The sequence below is a fragment of the Phascolarctos cinereus genome, unplaced genomic scaffold, assembly GCF_003287225.1.
Source record: "Phascolarctos cinereus isolate Bilbo 61053 unplaced genomic scaffold, phaCin_HiC Scaffold_5;HRSCAF=322, whole genome shotgun sequence".
Lineage (NCBI taxonomy): Eukaryota > Metazoa > Chordata > Mammalia > Diprotodontia > Phascolarctidae > Phascolarctos > Phascolarctos cinereus.
Window position 1 is genome coordinate 477,078,692 of NW_027555958.1, and position 18,223 is coordinate 477,096,914.

The following is an 18,223-nucleotide window of genomic DNA, read 5'->3' on the forward strand; positions in this document are numbered from 1 at the left end:
GTTGGTTCGTTCTGATAAAGATCTTAACATGTAGAGAAGGCGGGTTTTACATGAGGAGGTGAGGCTAGTCATCCAGGAAAAGGCTCCCCCCCCTTCTTTTCCCTCCCTTCGTGGAAGGTTCCACCCCCTGGAAAACAAAACTTTGCTTCCCCCCCCTTTTTTCCCCTTCCCTTTCCTGGAGGGACTGACATCAGTGAAGTGGGGAACGGATCCTCAGAGGAGTCGTTCACAGAACGTTCGCCGTCTCCAAGGCCTTCTTGGATCTAGCTTGCTTGCTTTCCTTTATTCTTTATTTCTTTCCTTCTTTCTTTTTTAAGTTGCTCCCCTTTTCAGTTATTCAGAGTGCGTCTCGGTGGGTACGAGAGAAAGCCGGAACGAGAGACCTCGGCCCTTCCAGGAGTTGGTATGTGATAGACGGGCCTCCCTGTGCCATGTATTGGAAGAGCGATCAGATGTTTGTGTGTAAACTAGAAGAAAAAGACGTGCCCGAACTGGCTGTTTCCACTGAGAAGGTGAGCCAGCAGACCAGACGCCTTCCTGGTCTGTCCCTGCGTTCGTCTGCCCATCCGTGTGTCCCAGACGCAGTCCCCTGAAACGGCCCAACTTTTGGGCGCGGGCGCATTTTCCTTTGCAGCTCTGACTTGGGGTGTTATTTATTTAATCATCATCTTCTCACCCCTCCCAACTCCACCGCCAGGAGAAACGAAACCTGAGTTATGAAAGTTGCCAAGTGGGAAACGAAGCCTTCGGTGTAAAGCTGCTTCTGGGCCAAGTGAGTGGGAGGTCTGGTTTTTCTCGTTTTGGGGTCATTGTTGCTGTGGTGGGGGTCGTGATGTGGGGGAGACTGACTAGCACTAGATAGAATCTAGCTTTGCAGACCAGTGGGTGACTAGGCGCTGCGGAGGCCTCCCGCAACCTCCTTTACTGCAGGAGGGGAGGAAGAGGTTCCGCCACCCCAAGGAGTCGGCTCTCCGAATGCAGTGTAAGAGCGTCGCCTTGGACCCTAGCAATAGGCCTTGCAAACCCAAGGCACGCTAGGACAGCTCATCTCTTGTGCCGAGACAAAAGCACCCACCAAAAGGCGTTTGGGCTTTTTGGACCTCCTTGGCGCGCACGATCTCCGGTGAGGGAACAGTGCTACGATCTCTTTTTTGTATCTTTGGAGCGTGGGGGTCCGTGCCCCCAAGAAGGCCCAGCTTCAGCCGAGGCCGGCCGGAGAGGGCAGGGAGCTCGCAGCTGCTTTCGAATCCCCTCCATCAGTCCCCTTCGCAAGCTCGGGAGATGAGTCCGATGGGCACCCAGCTGCCAGCCTTGGCCGGGGGCCGCCGCTGGCAGGAGGCGGGAGACGTGGTGCGCGCTCACAATCATACACACACACACACACACACACACACACACACACACACAGAGACACGCACACACAGACATACACAGACACTCGCGCACATACAGGTCTGAGCGCTTCGCTGCCGTCTACCCTTCAGCCAGGTCTGCGGCCGAATTGGTGGCCGCCGCTGGGCGTCCCCGGCCACCACACCGGTTTGGTCAAGGTCTCGGACTCCGGGGACAGGGGGCTTCCCTAGCCGGTCCAGGCGGGGTGGGGGGTAGGGGGCAATCCCGGGCTGCTCCGCGGCGCACTGCGCGGGCGGGAGGGCAGCTGGAATGGAAAGCTCGGGGCCAAATGAAAGAGGGTAAAGCAGCCGCCGGGCGTCTCCTTTGGGCCCCAGCCCTGCAAACCCGTGTCTGCGCCCACGGCCAGGCGGGGAGCTGGTTGGAAAGAGGGAGAAAGAAAGAGAGAAAGAAAATCCGAAGGGAGGGTGGATTGAGGGGGAGGTTTTTTGTTGTTTTTTAACAGCCCAAATTTAATTCAGTCGGATGTTACCTTCCATTACTGAACTCTCTTTCGGCGCGGTTTGCTAATAATCCTTGGGCAGCTCTAATGTTGACTCTTTTTAATTGAGCTATTAAGTAGCGATTTATACCTAAAAGAAGCAGCCGGGGGAAATCTAACCCCCCCCCAACGCCCCCGCAGGCTCCTGGCCCCTCCCCCGTCGCCGAGGCCGCGGGTCTAATTGCGGCCGGTGTGCGGAGGGGCCGGCTGCGGGCTCCCGCTCCATCTGAAGCATTTTCATTCAAATTGCGGTCGGAACAAACCGCAGGCTGCGGCAATCCCGACGCAATTAGCGTTCAAGTGTCCTATTAAACCTCTTCACCTTTGGGGTTAGCCAATTCAGAAAGGGCCCCCTTTGAAAACATATGTATGTCTTGCTCTTTTAATTGCCGCTATTAAAGAAATCAAGTTTCGAAGCTCCCCCCGGGATCCTTTTCTTCTGTCCCCTCTCCCCCTCCTTCCCCCAACCCCCTACACCCTTCCTGGAGCCCAGGGATCCCTGCTCCGCGGTGATTGACGCCTGCAAAGAAAACGCTTTGTCCGTGGCTGGTGATTAACTTGTTACCCCCGGCGGGGGGGCAGGGGGTCCTTGGAAGCCCCGCAGCAGCAGGCGGGCGGGCCGGGGCCGGGCTCCCATCCCTCCAGCTTTCCACCTAGGCTTCGGAGGGCAGCCCGGCGGGGGTACGGGAGGGGGTCCTGGACCGACCTCCCTGCCCAGCGCAGTCAACTCTCCGTCTCTCCCTCCCTGTCTCTCTCTTCTCTTCTTTCTCTCTCTTCTCTTCTCTTCTCTTCTCTTCTCTTCTCTTCTCTTCTCTTCTCTTCTCTTCTCTTCTCTTCTCTTCTCTTCTCTTCTCTCTCTCTCTCTCTCTCTCTCTCTCCTCTCTCCTCTCTCCTCTCTCCTCTCTCCTCTCTCCTCTCTCCTCTCTCCTCTCTCCTCTCTCCTCTCTCCTCTCTCCTCTCTCCTCTCTCCTCTCTCCTCTCTCCTCTCTCCTCTCTCCTCTCTCCTCTCTCCTCTCTCCTCTCTCTTCTCTCTTCTCTCTCTCTCTCCTCTCTCCTCTCTCCTCTCTCTTCTCTCTTCTCTCTCCTCTCTCTTCTCTCCTCTCTCTTCTCTCCTACTTCTTTCCTTTTTTCCCTCCCTAGTTCCCCAGGCTCATGTCTGAGGAGTGCGGGCGGACTGCAGCCCTGGCGGCGGGGAGGACCCGGAAAGGCGTTGGGGACGGGGGCCTGGTAAGTGTGAGCCCTTGTGTGTGCGGTGGAATAGGGAGCGGGGGAAGGGGGAGGCGAACAGCCCCGCTTGGTCCCCGGGGCGGCCCGGGTTGGGAAGGCGCTGGGCCATCCCATTCCTCTGGGTTCGCAGTCAGTGAGACGTGTGTGTGTGTGTGTGTGTGTGTGTGTGTGTGTGTGTGTGTGTGTGTGTGTGTGTGTGTGTGTGTGTGTGTGTGTGATGGGGGGCGGGGGGCAAGGGGGAGGGGAAGAGCGGCCCGGACAGGGGGCGGGGGCGGATCCGGCCGGACTAGAGCCTGGGGGTCACGGGCAGGGCAGAGCCGGCTGTTCCAGAAGCCCCGTGGGCCTCGGAGCCATCGGGGGCGGCGAGGTTTAGGGAGCTGTGGAGCCCCGAGCCCCCCCTTCCCCGAGTGAGCGCGCCCCGGGCGCTCTGCTTCCTCCGGCAGGTGAGCCCCGAGGGCGCGGCAGACGAGGACTCGTGCTCCTCCTCGGCCCCTCTGTCGCCCTCCTCGTCGCCGAGGTCCATGGCCTCCGCCCCCGGCTGTCCTCCAGCCAAATGCGTGTGCAGCAGCTGCGGCCTGGAGATCGTGGACAAGTACCTGCTCAAGGTAAGGGCTTGGGGGCTGTCCAGCGGGGTCCAACGCTCCCCGCCGGCCCCGGGCCAAGGAACAAATGTGGGGAGCGCGGCGGTCTGGTGCTGGTGCCAGATTGTGGCCCTTTGCCGTGTGCTCGGCATCGTGGGGAACGGCCCGCGGGGTACCTCCCCCATTTACCCCGCAATCCACCTGGTCACGCCTTCCGACTGGAACCCCAGCTTTCCGCGCACTCGAGCTCCCCGAGGGAAGAAGGAGCTTCTCGGGGTCTCCCTTCCTCGCATGCCCTGCGCGGGAGCCAGCAGCCCCCAAATGTCGCCCCCGAGTGACCCACCCTGGGGCAAGGGGGGGCGGGATTGGGGAGCACTTGGCTTTGCTCCTCGCCTTGTTCCCTCAGCCCCACCTTCTGCGTCTCTCTCGCCTCACCCGAAGGTGCTACTGCGCCCAGAGCAATCGCCCCCTTCCCTGAAAGCGAGGGCTCCCAGGCAGGGCCCTTGGCCCAGGACTTGGCGCTTTGCGCTCATCTCGGCCACCTGGGAGATTGGGCAAGACAGAAGCCCTCGACTGTGCACTAAAACACCCTTCAGCTCATTTTCCCTTAGCTTATTACGACTTGTTTGGGCTTTGCGATCGCCTTCCCGGGGTTCTGGCCTCTGCTCCGGCGCCGTTTGCTTATTTGTATCGATTTTGTTCGGAGATTTGGCGGTGGGCCTTAATGTGTTATGGATCCTGCTAGCTTCCCCTCCTCCACCCACTTTGTGTAGGCTCGAAGGTCCCTGGGAGCAGTTGGGGGTGGGGGTCCCCTATCCGAATGTGACTCTGCTCATTTAACAAGCTCCCCAGCGGTGAACTGGCTTCTCCATGAGCGGACGATTGCTAGTTCTGAGGGCTCCTTCCTGGAGACGACTGGCAGATGTCACTTTGAAAATACATTCAAGTTTCCACCTTAAAATATCACCATTTCTTCATTTACAGAATGGGAAGTCTATTCTCTGGCTGCTTCCCCAGGTTTTGGTGAAGTCTGCCTTTATCTGTTCATGGCTTTGTTTTAGTTTTTCATAAATGCATTACAAAGTTGAAAAGCTAATCTCGGTAGTAGGTTTTTAAGGTGATCTCTTAATATGTCTTTTAAAAACCTTAGATCACAAATTTTCATTTTTCCAAATAGGTGATATTGTTTCTGAAGGAAATAGACTATCCTCTCCTGTACTGTATATACCTATGCTATACTGGACCTGCCTTTTTATCTGAAGCTGAGCCTGTCAGGAATCACCCTCTTACTGGTTTGGACTTCTGCAGAGCAGTTGAACTGAAGCCTTGTTGAGTCTGTATTTGAGAATAAGTTGCTGAAAGAGCTTGTGTTTTCAGAGGCTTTGACTTTTGCCCTTCTGAAACATCAAGCTACTTCCTAAGAAAAATGTATAGACTGGGAACACTGGAGTTAGACCTCCAGGCCTCAGCTGTCTGCCACCAGTTCGGGGCATGTTTGGAATATACAAGTATGTTCAGGAGCAGGAGTGTTCATGATCTTGTGAGAAGTATATGTGGCCTAAAACCCAGACCTGATTGCTGTCTTCTGAAGTTTGACTGGAAGATGCCAGGTTCTCCCGGCTGCTACCGGGTACTCAATTGTTAGCCCCTGAGATGGTCATTTCGTGTTATTTGGCAGGAGAACGGAGCTCATGGCCGACCATGGCTTCTTGGCACGGTCTGCTGGGCCTGGTTTTCATCAGACTTCGGTTCAGACCCATATTGGTGCACAGATTCTGTCTTTCACACACTGACCAGAGAGACTGTGTTGCATGGCTTGTTTAGTTCACATTGCAGTACATCCCTTTGGGGGAATTTTAGCAAAGTGAGGTGGAAGATGCTTATGACAGCATCATGCCAATATGGTTAGACATACAGTGTCCCACATATGACACTTTAGTTCAATTTGGATGGGCTTTTAAAAGTGGACAGAGGCTTTCTCTTTAAAAGAATTATAAATTGCTAAAGGAAAATCCCAAATCTCTCTTTGAAGGAAGAGAGAGTTGATAGATTAGGTGTAGATCCAGCTTTATTTCAAAGCAAAGGGTTGGAGGCCTTTCCCCTGGGGTTCTGAAACTTCATTTATTGGTACTAAGAAAGCTCCAAAGGAACAATAAAGAAGAAGGTCTGCCTTGACCCCTTCTTTCTCAGCTGACACCCCAGCCCTCATATTTGGGGTCCTGTAAATGACGCTAGGGTTCCAACCTCTTCATGGCTACCGTTTTATAATGACAGTGGTTCTAAGGAAATGCCTATTTCCTTAGGAAGAGATCTGCACTTTGTCCAGTTTGTTTACTCCTTTAGGCCGTAAATGAGGCTGTTTAGATGGTCTGGAAGGGGTCTGGGCTGGTATCTAATCAGTTCAGGAAGCCCAAGGGGCACCTGTGGTCTCTGGCCACTCATTTCTTTTTGGTCAAATCCTTTGGACCTCCGTCTGTGCAGGCTCACACGAAATCCTGATTGTACCCCGCTTGACAAATCCTCCAAAGCATCCTTACTGTTTAAAGGGCAGCTGCTTGTATGGTGTTGCCATTGGAGGTGGGCTATGAGGCCAGAAACGTTGTTGAATCGGGGACATAGCTCTGTTGGTTTGGGAAGCCGGTCTCCCTGATGCTTCCACCATCAGGGACATACCTACTGGGCACTAACACTAGGATTCTGTCACCTGGGACCTGATCAGAAGCCAGCACTTAGCTAGAAGGTAAACTGGACTTTTTAGACAATGTCAGCCGTACGAACACATTTTTGTTACTGATTTCAGTAATAGATTTGTGGTCCTCCCCCCCCCCCAACTTAGTGACATTTTTAAATATTTTGGGTCAGAGTTGAAATGGTATTTCTGATTTCTGTTCACATTGTCTGGCTGGAGAGAGAATAAAGCTTTTTTAGGCTAATAAGTGGGGGAAGCCAGGAAGGACAGGCCTTAGAGCTTTGCTCCTGTAAACTGAAGAATTGAGATGACCTTTCTGAAACCAGGCCTTTGGGGTCTGCTGTCTCCTCTCCTCTGCTGGTGATCAGAACCTTCACCACCAAGTAACTAAACCATTCCCTTGACACAAGGAGCAGAAGAATGCCTGAAACACAGCTGCCAGTGTCCGGCTCCTTAGCCTGGTCAAAACCTAGCCTGGCAAATGATGCTCAGCAGAAAACGGAAGCCTCTGTTTTCCTTTGGAAATAGGCAGCCCATGCTGTGTGGTTGGGCCAGGATTGCAAAGTCAGGTTAGATCAGTTTGTCTTGGGGGTTTTGGGCAGAGTGTGGGGGACTGTTCAGGTCACATGTTTTGGGGGGGGAGAAAACCTCCCGCTTCTTCTGAGGATCCAGGGTTTGTTAAAAGTTAAAAATCTGATTCAAAAAGTCAATTAAAAAAAAGACAACAGAATCTTTTGTGGTAATTTTTAGAAGAAACATGTAAGGAACTTAAATGTTTTCCTAGTTATAATTTCTGGGAGATTTTGTAGAAACAGATCCAGATGCATATTTATGAAGATGGTAGCTCAAGCCGTTCAGGTGAGAGGCAGCGTAGCTGTGTCCCCAAGTGGCTTGGGTGTTGTAAAGCTGGGGGCTCAGCCCTGCCTGGCACACACAGGTGTGACCTGGGCTGGAACAGCCCTAGAGAGCCAGTGCAGCTGTTGATGGGGATCAGTGCAAGGGGGTTGCAGGCCAGGTGTCCTACCCACTAATCAAAAGACAAGTCTGGTTCCTGGCTGTGCCCTACTCCCCCCTCAACAGCACCAAGGTTTAAAATGGAAGACGTGTATTCATCTGATGTGTTCCCAGGTGCATTGACCAGGCTTTTGAAGCTCCTACTATGTGGGGGGCCACGTTGGGGTCTTAACCATTGGAAGAGCTTGCTTTCTTTTCTTGCTGTTATCTTTCCAGGTGAATGACCTGTGCTGGCATGTCCGATGTCTCTCCTGTAGTGTCTGCCGGACCTCCTTAGGAAGGCACACCAGCTGTTACATTAAAGATAAGGACATTTTCTGCAAACTCGATTATTTCAGGTAGGTTAGAAAGGCATCGACTCAGAACCTTTCACCTCTGAGATTTGTTGAAGTCTAATCTTCTAGCAAAATTCACTTTGAAATAAGCATGACTTAATAGCTTTCACTGGGATAGCCGTGGTGCCCAAGCCTTTTTAAAAGATCAGTCCTTTGGGAATCCATCCATCAGCTACTTCTACTGTAAAGAAAAAAATACTCACATAGCCCTTCCACTTTGGGGTTGAAAGTTCAGGTGGTAGGGTCTAGATAAGCTGGCTTTGCCTAGTAGCTCCACCAAGATAATTCAAAGCTGCAAGGACCAGGAGTGGAAGCCAAAGCCAAGTCTGACTCCTATTAAGATGGAACCAGAGAGTCCCAAGGCCTTCCTCAAAGACCCTCAGGAAGTTGATCGTTGGCAGACTAGATCAGTGCCTACCACATGGAAGGCAGCAAGCTACCCCCAGGTACTGGTCCAAAAGTCCAAATGTACTTTCCCATTCTACCTAGGAGATGTTATTTGACCTAAAAAAAAATGTGGCCTTCCCTGCACTCTGACCTTCAGGGGCCTACTTAGAGTAGCCTTGGAACGTGTCCTTCCCCTTTTCTCTTGACATTGTCTTTTCTGTATGGAATTTCATTGAAATGGTTTTCAAATTCCTTATGTATGCTTTTAAAAGAACCAATCAACTCAGGGCTGCAATGTACCAAAAATAGAAAGTCACTTTTTACAAACGTTAAGCACAATTTCCCAAAATTGTCAAGAAAAAAATTTTTTTGGTTGTATCTCCAAATGTAAAACATTTAGCTTTTACAGAGGCATGTCACATGTGAGAGGAGATCATTAAGGTACATCAGGAGTTTGAGCTTTGCAGTTGAGTAAAGTGTGGGTGACTTAATAAAAATTCAGAATTTTGTGATGAGGGAAAATAGAAATGCATAGTTAAAAAAAAAAGTAGCTGGCTTCTGCTCTGTATTAGGATCCCAGATGGGCTGGAAAGGCCCAGGTCTGCTTCCTTTGCTCCCCCTGGGAGGACTGTATGCTTCCTGTCATGGTCCTATTTTAAAGGCCAGTTGTAGTAGCATTTCAGACTGGGGTATTTGGGCAATGGATATTCTGACCATTTTACTTATGTCGAAAATTGCTCTTGGGACAGCATTAGTCAAAACCCGCAAAGGACATTGAAGCAGTCGGCATGTGGGCCACTGCTGTTAGCAGCATTCAGAGCCCAGGATGGCTCCTTGGACGTCCTTGGCCCCTCAGAAATACATTTGATTGGAACGGAGCAAAGTGGGATAGAAAACAGAAAAAGTGCCTCTGCTTTTCTTCTTTCTACCCCTGAAACTGCTATTTAGTTTGACAAATGCTCTCCAGGAATGAAATCTAAAAGGAAAGGAAGGGGTCTTTTTTTGGGGGGGGTGGTAGGGAGGGGTGCATCTTGTACCTTAATAAGGTCCACAGTTAATCTCTTCCTTGAAAGTATCAAATGGCCATTTTTTTCCCTGTATGGATAACAGCCCAATATCTTATGACTAAGGGACCAGTCGAGTGCCAGTTGTCTTGTGTTGTGTTTTGTTTTGGTGGGGGAGGGTTGCTGGGCAGGGGGTTATCCATCCCACCTCATTTGGTCACAGAATGGTCTCCATTTTCTGTCCCAATCTGGCAATTTATTTTACTCCATTTACGATATGTGTAATACATGCACATATTTTTTCAATCAATTCTGGTAATGGAATGCTTTGGAGTATTTGGAAGTGATTGGCTATAAAAGCAAGCTGGTCACCCGGGAGGCTGAGGACTGGGCGTTTTCTCCTGGGCCGCCCTTTGGTTCCAATCCTGGCTGTCCTCAGCATGTCGCCAACGACGGCTTTCACGCTTCCTGAGCTTCTGTTGTCTTTGTTGATTTTTACCCCTTTCTTTAGAGTCGAAGCCCTCCCAACAGAGCAGGTAATTAAAAAGAAACCAAGAAAACACAAAACTCCTAAACTATGATTATGCAATAACGGGCACTCTTTGCTCATAGGGAATCTGTTGGAATTGAAACCCACTGTTGAGAGGTGGCCCTTTTTGAATTGGAAGGAATCATAATATTTTCAGAACCTACTGAGTTCTTGCGGGAGGAGAATTAGAAGGAAGGTCCATGAAGGTTTTGAATGTTGGCCAGGCGTAAGTTAAGGGGAAGGGACACAAATGTGTCTGGTTGGCGAACTCTTTCATTGCTCATTTTGACTCCAGATGAAATGTCTGCTTCCCTTTTCTGCCTCCCCCACCTTCTTCTTTACCGTAGAAGATACGGCACCCGCTGCTCTCGCTGTGGGAGACATATCCACTCTACTGACTGGGTCCGGAGAGCCAAGGGGAATGTCTATCACTTGGCCTGCTTTGCTTGTTTCTCTTGCAAGAGGCAACTCTCTACGGGGGAGGAGTTTGCTTTGGTTGAAGAAAAAGTCCTCTGTAGAGTCCATTACGACTGCATGATGGACAACTTAAAGAGAGAAGTAGAAAATGGTAAATTCTCCCTCTGTCACAGCAGGTGTTGTGTGGGGTAGGGCTGGGGACAAGGGGAGGAGCAGCATGGCATCCAAATGCTTGTGCCCAAGTTAACGTTTTAGCTTCGTGACTGCTGGATTGGAAATATTTTATTTGGTCATATTATAGCCCAAATAATGATGGGTGTGTGTGTGTGTACAATAATTTTATGATACAATTTATAATAATTGCACCCTATTCTTTAGATTTAGGTCTCTCTCCATATTTATGTATTTATACACATATATTTTAAACTAAACTGTATTATTTCAGAAATAAGTGCACCACATTTCTCTGATGGACAAATTAGCTCTTTCTGGATGGCTGGTGATAAACATGGTTTGTCTTGCCAGAAATAGTGATTATAGTTGTACAGATTCACTTTCATTCTTTAAAAAACTTCCAAAAATAACTTATCCTGTGTCAAAAATTTGCAAACTTTACTTACGAGGAAGTTGTTTCTAAATAAATATTGGACAGAGGGGGGAAATCTGTGGAGGGGAGAGCAGGTTTAGTTAATACAATATTTTACAAAGATAGAGCAAATTTGGCTTTTAGTGGGAAGGAAGGAAAAAAACATTGGTCCCTGATAGCTCTGGGAAGGAAAGTGATTCCACCTCCTAAATGAGAAACAGAATTCTTTTTAATACTCAAGGGCAAAGATCGTGAGGAATTTAGGGCTAGTGAAGAAAGAGAAACCATCTTTGACCTAGGCTGAAAAAGTCACATGACATGTATCACTACGCTAGTAGCCAATGTGATACTTTGGAAGTAACAGAACTTAGAAATAGAAGCTATGACAGGAATGCTCCAGAGAAGTTAATACTTTGAGACTAGGTGGCTGGCCAAAGGACCTTCCTTTAATTGAAATATGAATTTTATCATGCTATTCCAAAGGCATTGTCACAATGACCTTTGGTTGTCTTTTTTAGGATAGATATTTCGCCTGAAAACAGTGTACGTGTGCGTGTGTGTATGTATATATGTGTAGAGAGAAAGGAGGGGAGAGGGTGTGTGTGTGTGTGTGTGTGTGTGTGTGTGTGTGTGTGTGTGTGTGTATGAATGAGTATGAGTGAGGGTACAGGGGCATCTTTTCTCAGTATTACATGGAAAGCTAAAATGTGTGCTTGTTTGTTACTAGAGGAAAGTAGGGTCATCTTGTTTTTAACCGATACATTTATAGATTCCTCTGCTTAGCAGTGGCCCTATTTCATCCCACAGAGCGTGTGCACAAACGCTCTTTTTGTCCTGTCGAGTTTACGTTGCGTTGTGGCTTTAAACGTCAGCTCCAAATCTTTTCTCCAGGGCAGGCAGGGGATTTTTTTTGGTCCCACACCACGTGAGCTCTGATGTTCTGGCTTTTCTTTGTAACCCCAGGGCTTAGCATGGGACCTGGTTCTTTGTAAGTGTTTAATACGTGATTGTTGCCTGACTGGTCATATATTGAGTAAATAAGAAGTGGGAAAGAATGGATTCTGGCAGCCTGGATGCGTTCATCTGAATGATCAACCCAATTGCTGTATTTTTCTTTTGAAATTCAGGCAATGGAATTAGCGTGGAAGGCGCACTGCTCACTGAGCAAGATGTCAATCACCCCAAACCAGCCAAGAGGGCTCGGACCAGCTTTACAGCCGATCAGCTCCAGGTAGGGGGAGGCCAGTGAGGGGAGTTGGAAATATCACTGACATCCCTCCCTCCTGTGCCCAGTGACCCCTTGACACATGGCTCTTACAGCCTTCCCAAGGCCTTGCTCTGTGTTTGTTCAGGAAACCAGCTAGGTGGCTGTGGAAACGTTCTCTGCTGGCCCCAGAGTGGTTCACAGAGGTTCAGGATCAGGCATTTCTTGAAAGAGAACCAGCAACTACTCACGCTTTTTCCCCCAGAGGCAGTTTGGTGTTATTCTGCAAAACGGAAGCAAAATATTGATCCGTTGAGCCTGCCCAATGAAATTGGCCTTGAGAAATTTCCGTCACTGCACAGCATTTCCAAAGAAGACAAACTATTTTTGAGAAGTTATGTAACATCAAGATGTATCATAAGCAGCTTGTGGGGACTTTAACATATTAGCGTTTTATGTTTCACTGGAACACACCACGGTCGGCCCTCTTGAGGAGGGACAAGATGGCCTGTTTTCAGGGTTGGAAATAATTGCAGTCACATGGGCACAAACGGGAACCCAGAGGTTGGTGCCAATCCAATGGACCTTTTTCTTCTTTTTAGAGGGACTGAGGCTTGGTAGTTGATGATGCCTCTCGAAAAGGGAAAGCTTATTTTCTTTCAGTCTGGTGTACCTCGGTGTAACTGTGATTGCCCTACGCTTGAGTCCCCCAGATGTTAGGAGAAGCTAACCAAGGGTGATTTTTGAAAGCTGTCCATCCACTTGTTTCCAAGGACGCTGCGTCCTTTGGTGTGTCTTTCAAAAAAATGATTTCCTTCAAAATCTTACCTACAACTTAATATACAAATTTCTGTCTTTCAGACTTTCTGCATCATGCTATAGGGTGGTTAGGAAGATCATGGGAAATGATAGAAGAACAAACATTTAATGCTGTTTTTGAACAAGGCTCTGCCTGGGTGCCAGGATGTAGGCTAACCCTCAGATAGGATGACATGGCATAGATACAGTACAATTAAGCTTTGAAAAAGTGGATTGTTTCAGTGGAAGACCAACTGCTATTAGATATAAAAATGATTAACAATAAAAGAATTAGGGGGATGTATGAGAATGAATGAATGAAATGATTACTGGCTGGGTTGCTAAGAGCTGCCACAGGGTCTAGAACATGGGGTCTGGAGTCAAGGAAACCTGAGTACAAATCCAGCCTTAGCCACTTACTAGCTGTGTGAGTCTAGGCAAGTCACTTCACCTCTATGTGCATCAGTTTCCTCATCTCTAAAATGGGGCTCATAATAGGACCTTCCTCCCAGGATTATTGTGAGGATCAAATGAAATGATTGCATAGCATTTAACCCAGTGCCTGACTCATACCAGGTGCTATTTAAATGCTACCCATGATTCTGAAGTTTTCACTTTGTGCTAAGCACCAGAGATACAATGGAGGAGGAGGAGGAGGACAGCCCCAGCTCTCCAGGAGCTCTCGTGCTAGGGGCAGAAACAACACATGGGGAATATTTCAGCTGCCAGTCAGAGGGAAGGGCCCCTGATCCTTAGGGTGCAGGGGCAAAGCAGATGGCTGGTCACTGTCCTTTCCAGGGAGCAGATCCTACCAGTTTCTGATGCTGCACCTTTTGACACTGGACCTGCCCCATGGTTATTCCAAACTTCTTCAGCTGGGTGCCCAGGCTGCCTCTGTCAGGGAGAGTAAAACCTTGGGCGGTTCATTCAGAAAGCAGCAGTGAGCCAGAACAGGACTGCCTTTTGTGGGGGTGGAGCTAAAAGTAAGAGGAGAGCAGGACTGGAGGCTTGAAAGGCCCTTGGAAACCATGGAGACCGGTGCCCATTTTACAGATTCAGAAAATGGGCCTCAAAGACTTTATTGATTTGTGAAAGTCTCATGGGTGACAAGGTCAGGATTCCAACCCATGCCCCTCTTTGCTTGGCCATGCTGCCCCTTAGCCTGGTGGCTTACCTGGCACAAAGTCCATTTTAGAATCTTTGAGGAGGTTCCCACAGAAAGTGAGGTTTGACCAAGTGACATAATCAGCTAGGACATTAATTTGAATATTAGTAGAATTTTAAAAAAACTGACAACCAAACTTGTCTCCCAGGTTTTTTCCAGATATTTTAATATTTCAAACATAACATCTCAAGTGAAAGAAAAGTAGAAATTTTTAGGTAGCCCTCGACCCTGGGAAAAACCTTTACAAGCTGTTTGGCCGATACAAGAATGTTCATGCAGGTCCCTGGATGTACGGGACAGTGAGGTGCCCAGGCTTGTTTTCTCTGATGCCAGGGGTGCAGGGGAGAAGGCCTCCCTGTCTTTGTGGAAACAGGAACATTCCAGGAGCTGCTCTTCGTTTTGGCCTTTGCAGCTGTTATCCCTCTGGGGGCTCTGAATAGCCCTGGAGGCTGGGCTCAGTATGAGGCACAGAGAGCAGGCCTCTGTATCAGAGCTGCTTCAGGGTAACTGCCCTGCCCAGGCCTCACTTTTCCTATCTGTAAAGGGAAGCCTAGGCCTTCTGAGGTCCTTTCTACTGTTAGTGATGTGATCTTATTGCCTCCTATTCCACAGATGAGAAAACTGAGGCTCTGGCTGTGCAGAGTCACAGCTAGGATATGGCACAGCAGGTTCTGGAACTCCCAAGTCCTCTGACTCAAACCCCCAGGCCTCTTTCTACAACATATACCAGACATCTTGGATTAGGAAAACTATATTCTCATATTCTCTCTCTCCCACTCCCTCCTTTCTCTCTCCCTCCTTCTTCCCTCAACCTCTTCCTCCCTTCCTCCCTCCCCCTCTCTCTGTCTCCCTCCCCTCCCCCTTCTCCCCTTCCCTGTGTCCTCCTTTTCTCTCTCCCCTTTTCCTCTCTCTTCCCCCCTCTGTCCCTCTCCTCTGTCTCCTGCTTCCCTCTCTCTCCCCCTCACCTCTCCCTCCTTCTCCTCTCTGTCTCCCTCCCTCCTCCTCTCTTTCTCCTCTCTCTCTCTCTCTCTCTCTCTCTCTCTCTCTCTCTTCTCTCTCTCTCTCTCTCTCTCTCTCTCTCCCCTCTCTCTCCCCCTCCCTCTCCCCATCCCCTCCTTCTCTCTCTCCTCCCCACTCCCCCTGACCTCTCCCCCTTCCTCCCCTCTTTGTCTCTCTCATTTACACACACATGTACACAGAAGCCCACCGAAGTGTGCAAAGGTCCACATTCTGAAGATCTCTTCACATGCTGTAGTGTCATGAGAACTGGCCTTTCTGTGGTTCTTGAACATTACCAAACACATGATTTCATTTGATCCTTGCAAGAACAGGAATTGTAATGGGTGGAGAAATGCCCCCAATTAGAGGAGAAATTGCAAGGCATTAACAAGGCAGATTAGCAGTGTCTCAGGTGAGTTAATATCCAATAAAACCTTTTGTAAATCCCAAAGCACTGTCTCACTGTCAGTTCTGAGAATAATAATGATGATTATGCCCACTTGGCTTGATTAATCCAATCAGGGACCAGCATTTGGAGATGAGTACTAAGGGGTTTCCGCCTCCTGGCCTCTTGGCATCAGAAGCGCTGGCTGGGGAGTGTGGCAGCAAGGCTGTATGGGCTGTTGTCTGGGTCTCAGCTGGCTCCTGGGACCATTCTGAATTGAGAAAGGCCAGCTCCCCAGGCCTTCCTAGGGCTCTGGGACTGAAGTCCGCAGCCAGGAGGGAGGCAGGATCAGGGCATCCATTTTTCTCCAGCTTCTCTTCCTATTCCAGGGAAGGCATGTTTGGCTTCAGTCCTGCCTCCATCCATGACCAGGATCCTTACCTGACTTTCAGTCCTGGTCACAGTCCATGTGCATGTGTAGCCTCTTAGAGAGCCTGGTTTTTCCTTTGATCTGAACCTGGATTTTCAGTGGATTTCATTCCCTGTCCTGGTACAGAGGGCAGCTCAGCGCCTGAGAGCCTTGGACAGTTAGTGAAGCATGAGTGGGGGTCAGAGGCTGTCGGCAGTCTGGCTCTGGTTAGCTTGTGCTGCTTTGCCCATCTGTATGGACAGGGCTTTGAGCACTTACTACATGCTGGCTGATGATTGACCTGCCAAGGCCTGATTTGGGCCAGCAGGCAGCTGTAAGCTGTGAGTTGGCCTTCCTTGGATGTTAGATGATGTTTGACCCATAAGCCAAACCGATTACAGGTGTATAAAAAATATGTGAGAGGGCAACTGGGTGGAAAAGTAGATAGAATGCCTGGCCTAGAGTCAGGAAGACCTGAGTTCAAATATAGCTTCAGACACTTCCTTGCTGTGTGACCCTGGGAAAGTCACTTAACCCTATTTACCTCAGTTTCCTCATCTGTAAAATGAGCTGGAGAAAGAAATGGCCAACCACTCCGTTGGCTGCCAAATGAAGTCACAGAAAGCCAGACACTACTAACCGCCTGAACAATAACAAGGAGAAAGGGCTGGGGAGAGGAAAAAGCTGGAATGATGGTGGGGGAGGGCCCTCACCAGATTCAAGTCAGATTGGGATGTGGTTTGGGGGAGGGGACATGCCCTGCTTAGTTTCATAGCAATGCATACATAATTACTAACAATCTTTAAAGACATAGTACCAAATAGTAACAAATGCCTCTTTCAAAACATTAGTTGGGTGGGGAGGAGGTGGGTTACCTTCCTGGTATATTTCAGTCAAAGATTCCCTAGAGTCTCCACTTGTAAATTGTCCTAGGATAAAGGCAGGGTGTGAGAGAGGACGCCCCCTGGTGTTGAGCAGCTGCCAAAGGCGGGCCAGCCACCATCTTGCCTCCAGCCTGCTACACACTCAGCTTGGGCTCTTAGCTGCTTAATCCTCGCTGTATAGCAGTGGCATGGCACTGGGAGGTTTTTCAAAGCACTTTTACCCTCTACTTGCAGAAGAGCTCTGAGAAATGGTCATTGCCAGGCCTCTAAGCCTAAGTTTACAGATGAAGGTACTGAATGAACCTCACTCACAAAGTCTAAGTGGCTTGCCATCTGGGTACACAGCTAGTAGGTGTCAGAAGGAGAACTCAAACCAAATTCTCTTTTAAAAAAATATTTTATTAACTTATTTTTAGTTTTCAACATTCACTTCCATAAGCTTTTGAGTTTTAAATTCCCCCCCTTCCCAAGACAGTTTGCAATCTGATATAGGCTTTACATATACATTCCTATTAAACATATTTTTACATTAGTCTTGTTGTAAGGAAGAATCAGAACCAATAGGACGAACCACAAGAAAGAAAAAACAAAACAAGAAAAAAAGAGCAAATAGTATGCTTCGATCTGCTTTCAGACTCCATAGTTCTTTCTCTTGAAGTGGATATAGCATTTTCCATCATGAGGTCTTTGGAGATGTCTTAGATCCTTGCATTGCTGAGAAGGGCTAAGTCTATCAATATTAGTCATTGCACAATGTGGCTGTTACTGTGTACAGTGTTCTCCTGGTTCTGCTCATTTCACTCAGCATTTTCAAACCAAATTCTTAACTGACTCCAAGAAGATCAAATTGGGGTGCCATTATTAAACACCTACTATGTGCTGAGCACTCTGGTCTGTTTTTCCACTACAATGATGCCAATTTTGTTCATGCTGATGCTGAAAAGCAAACTTTCAAAACAGGTGTACACATTTTGTTAAAGTCAGGGAGGTGAACTTATTCCATTTTAAACTTTAAAATTTGAGACGAAAAAACCAGTTTTTAACACTATTGAAAAGCCTCTTCCCTTTTTAAATGGTGCTCTGTTAATTATACAGACTCCTGTTTTGTATTCTATCCAAATGAGCATTCTAAGTCTTTTTAGATTAAAATGGCCTTTCTGTGGTTGGCATTTTCCCTTTACTGGCTCCCTTCTTGGGCAGCTCCCACTGGCCTCTGGTGTCCTCTGGGGGCAGAGCAAAGATCCTGATTTGCCTAACCTGCCAAGTTCACTGCTTCCCTTTGTTGCCTCCCCAGGTTATGCAAGCTCAGTTTGCTCAGGACAACAACCCAGATGCCCAGACACTCCAGAAACTTGCAGAAAGAACTGGCTTGAGCAGAAGAGTCATCCAGGTGACTACTGGGCAGGCCCCCCCAGGGGCCCCAAACGATCCTCCAGTTGTGGTTTTATTTGGTCGTTCAGGCAACAAAATGTTTCTGAGCTGCAAGGCCCTGTGTTGGAGAATGGGGTGGGGAGAGAGGGGAGAGAGACAGAGACAGAGAGAGACCCTGTCCTTAGGAACTTCCTACTGGTGAGATGAAACGTGTACACAGAGAAGTACAGGTAGATCTTAGCATTTCTGTTTATGGAGAGTGAAAATTTCTGAGAGATATAGTTTCTGGATAATTATTCATTTTATTAATTATTGCTAGTAGATAATTAATAAAAGGAGTCAGTAGCA

The 18,223-nt window shown here is 48.6% G+C and overlaps 1 protein-coding gene across 1 annotated transcript in view; it reads left to right on the forward strand.

Moving 5' to 3' along the window:
* The first annotated feature begins 212 nt into the window (after positions 1-212).
* Positions 213-18,223, forward strand: part of LHX8 (LIM homeobox 8) — a 28,568-nt gene continuing 10,557 nt past the window's right edge. The window contains exons 1-7 of the mRNA XM_020968549.2: positions 213-512; positions 3,032-3,118; positions 3,562-3,723; positions 7,619-7,740; positions 10,005-10,225; positions 11,788-11,891; positions 17,799-17,894. Coding sequence (XP_020824208.1) covers positions 432-512; positions 3,032-3,118; positions 3,562-3,723; positions 7,619-7,740; positions 10,005-10,225; positions 11,788-11,891; positions 17,799-17,894 — 873 coding nt within the window. The 5' untranslated portion in view covers positions 213-431. The remainder of the gene's footprint in view (positions 513-3,031; positions 3,119-3,561; positions 3,724-7,618; positions 7,741-10,004; positions 10,226-11,787; positions 11,892-17,798; positions 17,895-18,223) is intronic.